This window comes from Vombatus ursinus, unplaced genomic scaffold (assembly GCF_900497805.2).
Source record: "Vombatus ursinus unplaced genomic scaffold, bare-nosed wombat genome assembly UNPS02014172.1, whole genome shotgun sequence".
NCBI classification, from domain to species: domain Eukaryota; kingdom Metazoa; phylum Chordata; class Mammalia; order Diprotodontia; family Vombatidae; genus Vombatus; species Vombatus ursinus.
Window position 1 is genome coordinate 646,752 of NW_020953950.1, and position 10,148 is coordinate 656,899.

The window sequence follows — 10,148 nt, forward strand, 5'->3', positions numbered from 1 at the left end:
AGGAGAAGGGAGAAGAAAAAGGGGAAATGGAAAGGGAAGAGAGGAGAGCTGGGAAGATCTGGCTAGTGCAATAATACACACAGGTGGGAGAGAGAGCACGTAGTAGAGTGGCAGCTAGGTGGCACAGTGGATAGAGCACGGGCCCTGAAATCAGGAGGACCTGAGTTCCAATCTAGCCTCCGACCAACACTTGACACTTACTAGCTGTCTGACCCTGGACAAATCACTTAACCCCAACTGCCTGAAAAAAAAAAAGAAGAAAAAAAGAAGAGAGCATGTAGTAGGGTGGTCCTTCACTTGGGGAAGAGTATGTAGATTGGCTATTGAGAACTGGGGTCAGGAAGGTGACTTCTTGGTACCTTTGGCAATATTTTCCCAAGGTCCCCAAGGCTGGTGAGGCTGAGAAATAGATCAAATGGAGGCTGATTAAGAACCTTTGGCTAGAATTTGATAATATGCTCCCAATGTTATTAAAATGTCCTAGATCAAGGGAAAATATTACTGTCTATATCCCAAAGAAAACAAGGAAAGAGGAAAAGAACCCAAATGTACAAAAATATTTATGACAATTCTTTTGGGGTAGCAAAGAATTGGAAAATATAGGGGTGCCCATCAATTGGGCAAAACATGGAATATAAATGTAATGAAATACTATTGTCCCACAAGAAATAACAAAAGGGATCATTATCAGAGAAACCCGGGAAGACTTATTTGAAGTGAAGTGAGAAGAAACAGGAGAACAACTTATATAATAAGGACATTGTGAAAATAACAATGAAAGATACAAGAATTCTGATCAAGGTTATGAGCGACTATGATCCCAGAGGACCAATGATGAAGCAGGCTACTTTCCTGACAGGGAGGTGGTGGGCTCAGGGTACAGAATGAGACGTATATTTTTGGGCACTCAAAGTGGGGGGTGGATTTTGTTTTGCTTGACTACTCATGCTTGTTACAATGCTTGGGTTTTTCTTTTTTTGTTTCTCAATGGGGGAGAAGATGGGAGGAGGAGAAAACAAATGCCAGTTATTTGAAAAAAAATTAATTAAAAGATAAAATGCTTAGCAAAAAAGCAATAGAACCTGTGGCTGGGTAGGTAAGGTAGGCTGTTCACTCAGGCTTGTTCCTTCCCCTCCTTGTCCTACCAGGCCCATCAGGTAGACTTTTCCCTTTTGATTCTTTCCAGCCTCTAACTGCATTATAGTCTATTAGACTGTAAGGTACTTGAAGGCAAAGATTATGGCATTTATCATTTTTATATACCTGGTAACTAGCACAAAACTTTGCAATCAGTCATTTAATTAACAAGTATTTATTAAGCACCTACTCTGTGCCAGTCATTGGGTTAGATGCTAGATAAAGAATGAAACTGCTCCTGCCCTCAAGGGGCTTTCATTCTAGCAGGGGAAATAAGTATAAATACAGTATATGCAGAATAAATAAGAGGTAGTTAGAGAGGGAGGGTATAAACAGTTCATAGATCTAAAGCCTCAGAGGTCATTAGTCCAAGCCCCTCATCTTAGTAATGAACCCTAGAGACCTGAAGTGACTTTACCAAGATCACCCAAGTACCAAGGCAGCAATTATGGAATCAGGAAGGGCTTCCTGTAGGAGAAGGTGACTGAGCCTCATTGGAAGAAGTGAGGGGTTCTCTGAGGCAGAAGTGAGGAGGGAGGGAGGGCATTTGAGGCATGGGGAACAGAACTATGCACACTAGGCACTTTTTAATGTTTATGGAATTGACTGGAATTGAACTCACCTCCTTCAACTCCTAACTCTGCTGGGATTCCCCCTGCTCCCCATATCTTTTCCCTCCCTCTGGGCTTGTCAGGTCTTCTTGGCCAGCATGATGTACACGGGGAGTGAGGGGCAGGTGGTGGATTCTCAGGCATGATGTGCACATGAACGAGGGGCAGGGGCCAGGTTCTCACTCAAGGTGAGATGCAGCAGCACCTGGGCCTCCTCACACAACCAGCACCCACACCCATCCCCTCGGTAGGGTCAACGTGTGGCCCAGGAGCATCCCGCACGCCCAAGAATTGCTCAGCCAGCATCTTCAGGCAGGATCAGAACAGAGGGGACCAAGTTTGTCTTGATTATCCCTTCTTTCTCCCTCTCTACATCCCCTCCCTCAGGCATCCAAGGCCAACCTGTCAGAAGAAAAACCTCTGGTATTTGGGACAGAAAGCATGTCACCATGGAAGAGCATCAGCCCTTAGAATTCTGAAAACCCAAGTTTTAATCCAGACTCTTCCATTTACTAACAGTGTGACCATGGACAAGTCATTTCCCCTCTTTGGGGCTCAGTTTCCTTATTTGTAAAATGAAGGGGGTAAGACTAGATGAAATTCTAAATTCGGACATTTACTGTGTGCTCCTCTGCCTAGGAGCATTTTCTTAAAAAAAAAAGAGAGATCTTGGGGAGAGAAATATCCAACACAAAGGAACAAATCTCTATAGCTCTGATAGTAGAATTTTGTCTGGGGGAGTAACAAAAACAATGATCAGTGCTCTCTTTCTCCTCCAATTGTCATATATTTACTTATCTGTACATGGGTTGTGTCCTCCACAGGTGAATGTAAACTTCTTGAAAACAGGGGCTAGTTAGTTTCTGGTCTTTCAGTCACCAGTGCCTCGTGCATAATGAACTATTAGTTCTGATCCATCCTGTATAATATTGGAAAAGTCAAGTGATTCTTTGAGGTCTGAGTTTCCTTAAAATGAGGGCTAACTACAGGAATGTGTTAATAAAGGGCACATAGGTGGTGTAGTGGATAGGTGGCTGAGCCTGCCATCAGGAAGACTAGAGTTCAAATCCAGTCTCAAACACTTACCAGCTATATGGTCCTGGGAAAGTCATTTAACCTGTTTGCCTCAGTTTCTTCATATGTAAAATAGGGATAATAACATCTATCTCTCAGGGTTGTTGTGAGGATCAATTTGTAAAGTGTTTAGCACAGTGCCTGGCACATAGTAGGTGCTATATGAGTGTTAGTGATGATGACGACCCTCAGCCTAGTATTCAAAAGTCCCCTAAATCTGGCTCCCAGTTATCTTTCTATCATGGCATATCAACCCTAGACCCCCTCCCTGAACTCAACAGGCCAGTTAAAGAAGGCTTCTAGTTATTTTCTGTATAAAATGGCTATACCCAATGTTCCATCTCTTGGCTCTGTGACTTTGTACTTTGCCCCTCATGCCTAGAATGTACACTTTCATCCTATCTTTCCATCATAGAATTCTTTGCTTCTCTCAAAGCACAGTTTAAGTGAATCCTGATTCCCTTTCCTGATCCTCTACCCCCCATCCCAGTTGCTAGGGCTGTCTCCTTGACATTTGTTATTAGTATTATTTAATCTGTATTTATTTTGAATATTCTATGTACTTGTCTATTTGTGTTCAAGTTGTATCCCCCTAGTACAGTATAAGCATCCTGAAGGCAGGGATTGTTTTGGTTTTTGTCTTTGTATCCTTAATGCATACAAAAGGCACTTAATAAATTCTTATTGAATAGTTTATATGTCTCTAATGCTTTAAGATTCTCATCCTCTATGGTGTGGGGGAAGTATCCCTGCAGGTGTTATCATCTTTTTACTGATAATGAAACTTAGGCTGTAAGAGATTGAGACTTGCCTAGGGTCACTCAGCTACTAGGGTCAGAAACAGGGCTCAAATCCAGGCCTTTTGACCCTTTCACCTTCCACGTTTCCACTAAGCCTGCAGAGGAGAGATCTTAGGGTGGAGGTTCCTCGATGGCCCATGTTGGCCATAATGCTAGTGATTACTATCAATGCAGTGTGCGACCTGGATGGAGGGTGGCACTACCAGACTAGCCTGGTGCAGCTGCCTGGTTGTGGTTCTCTCTCTTTCCACCCGGTGGCAGCAGTGCCCAGTTAAATGCCAAGCCCTTCCCATGCCACTTTCTAGTGATATTCAAAGAGTTCAAGGTGGTTCCTCCTAATTCTCAGCTTGTGGAGGCTTAGGGGGGAAATGCTTTTTGGGGGAGTCAATTAAGGATCCATGAGCACTGATGGGGAGATATTGGGTCAGAGAAGATTTATATAGGGTACTGACCACTAGGCAGGGTTTGGATTTTGGAAGCCAAGGATACTTAGCTCTGTGCACGACTTGTCCAGGCCATTTTCTCTGTGGCCTTGCCCAGGTTCATCTCCCAGTCTAGATGCCTGTCTGACTCTTCCATGCCCTGGATCAAGATTAACCTTCTCCAAGCAGCTTTCCGTAATTGCCCCCTAGCCCACTCTACATTTCTTTAGCATTGCTGGCCATCCAGGAAATGAAATGGGGTGAATCTCAGGCAAGCGATTTTATGTCTTTGAGCCCCGTTTCCTCATTTGCATGATAAGGGGGTTGAATTAGATCAGCAATTCTCAAAGTTGACCTTTGTTAGACTCTTGATCTGGGCAGGGTTTTTTGCTTTGGAAGTTATTTTTAATTAAAAATTAATGGGTTTCTTTTTATTTTTAGATGAATTCTTTTTAAAATTTGTTTTAATTTCTTATGTGGTACATATAACTAGATATAACCCAAATAAACTAAAGATCTTTGGCTTTCTCAGTAACTAATAGTGTAAAGGCCAGCTAGGTAGGGCAGTGGATAGAGTGCTGGGTCCAAGTCAGGAAGACTCATCTTCCTGAGTTAAAATCTGGCCTCACATGCTTACTAGCTGTGTGACCTCGGGCAAGTCATTTCATTCTGTTTGCTTCAGTTTCCTCATTTGTAAAATGAGCTGGAGAAGGAAATGGAAAACCACTCCAGTATCTTTGCCAAGAAAACCCCCAATAGGTCATAAAGAGTCAGACATGGCTGAACAAGAAGTGTAATGGGATCCTGAGACCAAAAATTTTGAGAATGGCTGAATTAGATGATCTTTAAGGTTCCTGTAGCTCTGATGTCTATATTCTCAAAATTCTCCCAGATCCTCCATTTTATGTTCTAAAGTCCCTAACTGTTCTGATGTATTCACTAAGCTCCCTCTCAGCTCTGATATTCTCATTCTAAGATTTTATGCCCCTGAATTGACACACTATAAACTGGCTACAAGAGGCTAGGTAGGGGACCCTGACTGCCTTCCCTTTTGCAAGCTCAGCTCTTTTTCCAACATTGTTAAATGTCTTGTCTCTGGGAACCCCTGGTCTCCTCTTCCATGGTACAACCCCCAAGCACCAAGGACACCACACACATAAAAATATAGAATGATTTTTATCGTATTTTAGTTAAAAAAAATAACTGTTCCACTGAATGAAGTAGTTTTTTTTTTTTTAAGGGGAGAACAAACCCAAAAGCAAAAAAAAAAAAATTATTTTATAGTCATCTGTACAAAGACATCTACTAAGGAAACACGACCGGGGATCCCGATTCCTGCTTCATTAGTATCTCCGATTTCTGCAGATTATTTATACCAAAATAAAACCTCTGAAAGTTCAACAGTGAGCTTTGTATGATCTTCTGAGAGTTACTAAAATAAAGGGTATTGAGTCTAGAAAGCAGTGACATTATCATGAGAGACACAGAGAGGTTGCATAATTTCAGTGGCATAGTGGGCTGGTTTGTCTGTTTTGGCTGGGCGACTGACGACTGGTCACAGCGTTAAGAAATCACATTGACAGAAAACACAACATCATCTCAGGAAACAAGGCCACCACTGGTTGTCGCTCAGGCCATGAGGTCTGGGGGGAATCACAGAGGAGCCAGGCCCGAGGTTCTCATGCTTCCCTAGCCTGGCACACACAATGAGACTATCACCAAAATCAACCTGGCAAGACGGTGAATAATGCCCAGTTGGACACTGCACCACATGTTTGTGTGAATGGAGGGACAGACGATTGACTGGATGGGGGTCTGAACTGTGAAAGGAGAAAGGGCAGAACCCAGGGGCTGAAGCAGACCCTTTGGCTCGTCAATGTCACAGTGCATGCAAATACACCTAAAAGCACTTTTTGGATGCTGCCTGGAGAATCGCGGTATTTCTATTTTTCTTCTCCCTTCTTTGGGGACTGGTCCATTCCTCCTGGTCTCAATCCCCCCTCCCCCAATTTCCCTCACCCCAGTCCATAACTTCCCCTGATTTGTTTATTAATAAGCCTTCCAGGATTCTTGTGCCCCACTGAGACCCTTAGGAGCTGGGTATTTCTGCTCCACTGAGCCCACCTGTGCCCTTAGACATCCCATAAGATGGCTTTCTGGCAGAAAGTGGACCCAATGAGGTAGATTGATAGCTGCTCCCCTACCTTCCTCAACCCAGGCTGGATACAAGGAGTTAGATCTCAGGGCCTGGGATGCTTGGTGCCTATAACTTCAGAAAGTTCTCACCATGGTTTGAACCACCATCATGGGGCTTCAAGGCTGTTTTGCCAAATCTGGGGGCAAGGAATGGAGCCTTTGTAAGAAACGTTGGGGAGACCTTGGGCAAGGGACAGGTTTCCCTGGGCCTCAGTTTCCTCATCTGTAAAATGAGGGGGGCTGACTAGATGTTGAAGTTCTTTTCAGCTCTAGAGCACTCATTTTATGTTCCATCTATCTAGGCTGCCCCATAGCTCTCTGACCTCTTGGTGAATGGTTGCTAAGTGTTTTCTCCTTTCTTACATTATAAGAGATGGTAACTGGCTCCAGAGCAGAGGGCTGATGATCTTTCTGAACCCTGAGGGTCCATGTGGGGCTGGCAGAATTGGCAGGGGTTGGAGAAGGAATAGCAAGATGAGGGCAAAGGAGAAGGAAGAAAGGGGGTAGGAGAAAAGGGAGAAGGGGAAGGAGGTCTGTGCCTACATTTGGTCTAAAAAGGTGTGTTCTTAAGGGATTGTTTGATGGCTGGTGAAGTCCATGCACTGGGAGCTGCAGGGGAGTCCTGAGGGCCTAGGAGATAGGAAGGCAGGACTAGCATCCGAAGGGGGATTCCTGGAGTGAGCAGAGCTCAGAGGTGAGGATGCCGGTGGTAATGGCTATATCTGTTAAGGGAGCACGGGAAGAGCTAACAGGCAGGACTTGGGAGGCTCGGTTGAGGCCCAGGTGGGCTCATCATTCACAGGCAACAGCTCTTTGAATTGGTCCATTCAACCATGAGCTACTTGGCCTATCCTTGAGAGCATTCCTTGGAGCCTCCAGAAGGGCAGGGGCATGGAGGGGGTGGCCAGGCCCCACCCTGCCCCTTGTCCGCTCACTGCTTGAAGGCCGACTGGAGCTCCTTGAAGGCGGCTTTTCTCTGTTTCTGCTCCTCGGCCTGTCGTTTCCGTTCCTCCTGCTCAGCCTTAATCTCCTCCTCGAACTTACTGGAGACATTGATTGCTTGGACCTAGAAGTGAACCAGGTGTCAAGACAGTCAGGGTTTGGGCCACCAGGAAAAAAGGAGGGGAAGGTTTGCAGCCTTCCCACCCTTTAAATACACCTTCCTCTTTGCTCTTTTTATCTCTGTCCTCCTTCCCATTTTCCAGTTCCTCTTTTGGGTTATATTAGAATATAATTCTGAAGGCACAGACTACCCTGTCTGTTTGTATGTTTCCCCAGCATTTAAAACAGTGCCTAACACATAATAAGCACTATTCATCCATTCATTTATCTAACTCTGCCTTTATCTGTCTAACCTTCTGCCTATCTCTCTCTCCAACTATTCATTCATCCTTCTGTCTATTTATCATCTATCTGTCTATCTTTCTACCTAATCCATTCATCTATCTACCTACCTATCTATCTGTCTGTATGTCTGTCTATCTACCCATCCTTCTATCAATCCATCTATCTACCCTTCTGTCTTTCTATCTTTCTGCCTGTGTATCTAATTATCTATCTATCTCTCCATCCATCCATCTGTCTACTATCTATATATCTATCACTGGTTAGTTTCTATCATGTACAGAGGAAAGAACACTACATCTGGAATCAGAAGAGATCTGGGTTCAAACCCTGGCTCTGACATTTAAGTAACTGTGTAACCTTGGGAGACTGACTTTACTTTCCTGGGCCTTGGTTCCCCCATCTGTAAAATAGTAACACTAATATCCAGGTCTGACCATGTCACCCACCCTACTCAATAAACTCCAGTGTCTTCCTATCACCCCCAGGAGTAAATACCAAATGCTCTGTCTGGCCTTCAAAGCCCTTCCTAACCTAGCCCCCTCCTACCTTACTCCCCAACATATACTCTGAGATCCAGTGGCACTGGCCTCTTTGCTCTTCATCAAATGAGACATTCTATCTATTGGTTCCAGGCATTTTCTCTGCTCGTGCCCCAGGCCTGGAATGCTTTCTCTCCTCATCTCTGCCCTCTAGTTTCCCTGGCTTCCTGCAAGTCCCAGATAAATTCCTACCTTCTACAAGAAGTCTTTCCCAGCCTCTCTTTTGGCACCTTCCTTCTTCTATTGCCTATTAGTTTCTTGTTTTACCCATTAGACTGTAAGCTCCTTGAGGACAGGAGCTGTCTTTTGCCTTTCTTTGTATCCTCAGTGCTTAGTACAGTGCCTGGCACATAGTAGGTGTTTACTGACTGACAGACTTACACTGCCTAAGTCACAGGGGTGTTGTAAGGAAGGTGCTTTATAAACCTTGTATGGATACCCTCTGGGCATATGGTGGCAAGCATCATCCAAAAGTTTACTCTCATCTCTCTCCCATCAACCCTTTTGGAAGGCTTCAAACCTGATCCTCATGAATGAGAGTGGGGGTGATGCCTGCTTTTTTCTGCCTGGTACTGTTACTCTGCCTTCCATGGGATTTAAGGCCCCAAGGCTTGGTCCAGACTTCTCCAAATGTAGCATTGGGTCATTCAAGACAACAAAGCTTAGACCCTCCCACCTACGTCACTCCAAGGTAACTGTAGTGGGAGAATATGGTTTTGGATAGTCCCTTATAGGTTCCTAATTTCTACAGTTCTTTAAAGTCTGCAAAGCACTTTCTTCATCACAGCCCTGGGAGACAGGTAAAGGAATACTATCACATACATTTACAAATGGAGAAAACCTGAGGCTTGGAAATGAAATGACTTGACTAGGGTGGCACAGCTCATAAGCATCAGAGCTGGGAATCCAAACCTGGGTGTCTGACTCTAGAGTTCAGTGGTTTCTCCATCAGACCATACTGCCTTCTCCTATAGTTCTTACCCCTGGAAGGGACCCCTCCTTTTATAGAAGAGGAAACTGAGGCTTTGAGGGAAGGTAGGACTTTCTAAAGGTCTTAAAACTAACAAATCATAGAGCCATGATTCAGACTCGGAGACCCTGATTCCAAAGAAAGTCCTTTTTTCAGGACAGTGAGTGGGGAACTTGGCTGGGGGGGGGGATAGAAGTATGTTTATGTGAGTGGGGTGAGGGACTCAGCAAGAGGTGATATAAGTAGAGAAATTGGGAAAGGAATTCATTTAGTTGTGATGGAAGCCAAGGAGAAGGGAGGGGTGAGATGAAACAGAAGGTGGATGGCTTGCCATTGTGGGACTACAATTAGGGGCTTTTAGTGGCCTCTGCCTCATGGCAGAGTCTGATTCTGATGCCTCAGCGGGGAAGGAAGCAGCAAACCCAGGAGAGAAACTCCAGAGGCCACAGCCCCATGAAGGAAGCCACCACACCTCCGCTGGGGGCACCAAGCTTTGCAAACCCTTCTGTTTCCTTACTTTGGCCTCAAAAAAGTTCTTGGCCCCTTTAACACCTTCCGTGGAGACATCGATTTCAGAGCGCTGGGCCAGAACATGAAGTCCGCTGTCTTCCTGCAGCTCCCCTGCTGCGGACTTCCGGAAAATCAGGAGGAACTGTGAGGAAAGAAGAAAGCTCAGGCTGTGAGGAAGCCTTGGGTCCTGGGGATGCGGCCCCCGCCCACCAGCTCACCCTCTTCAGCTCAGGGATTCTCAAACAGGGAAAAACCATCATGTCTGAAGGTGGAACTCCTTGGAGTCTGAATCTCCCTCAGGGGAGAAAGACAGCTCCCTAGACAGGACCTCCTCAGACCGGGCCTGGGCCCTGCTCGGCCACTAACTTAGCTATGTTGACTCTGAACATGTCATTGCTCTCCAGACCTCAGTTTCCATTCTTGTAAAATGAGAGGGTAGGACTGTATCTTTTGGCTTTGACATTCTCTGTCCTAAGGTCCCTCCCATTCTAAGGCCCCTCCCAGCTCTGACAATTCCTGTTCTAAGGGCCCTCCAGTTCTGA

The 10,148-nt window shown here is 45.1% G+C and overlaps 1 protein-coding gene across 1 annotated transcript in view; it reads right to left on the reverse strand.

The window, feature by feature from the left end:
- Positions 1-5,260: 5,260 nt before the first annotated feature.
- EFHD2 (EF-hand domain family member D2) overlaps positions 5,261-10,148 on the reverse strand; it is a 21,170-nt gene continuing 16,282 nt past the window's right edge. The window contains exons 3-4 of the mRNA XM_027859807.1: positions 9,614-9,748; positions 5,261-7,306 (exon numbers count right to left, since the gene is read on the reverse strand). Of these exons, the coding sequence (XP_027715608.1) occupies positions 7,172-7,306; positions 9,614-9,748 (270 nt within the window). The 3' untranslated portion in view covers positions 5,261-7,171. The remainder of the gene's footprint in view (positions 7,307-9,613; positions 9,749-10,148) is intronic.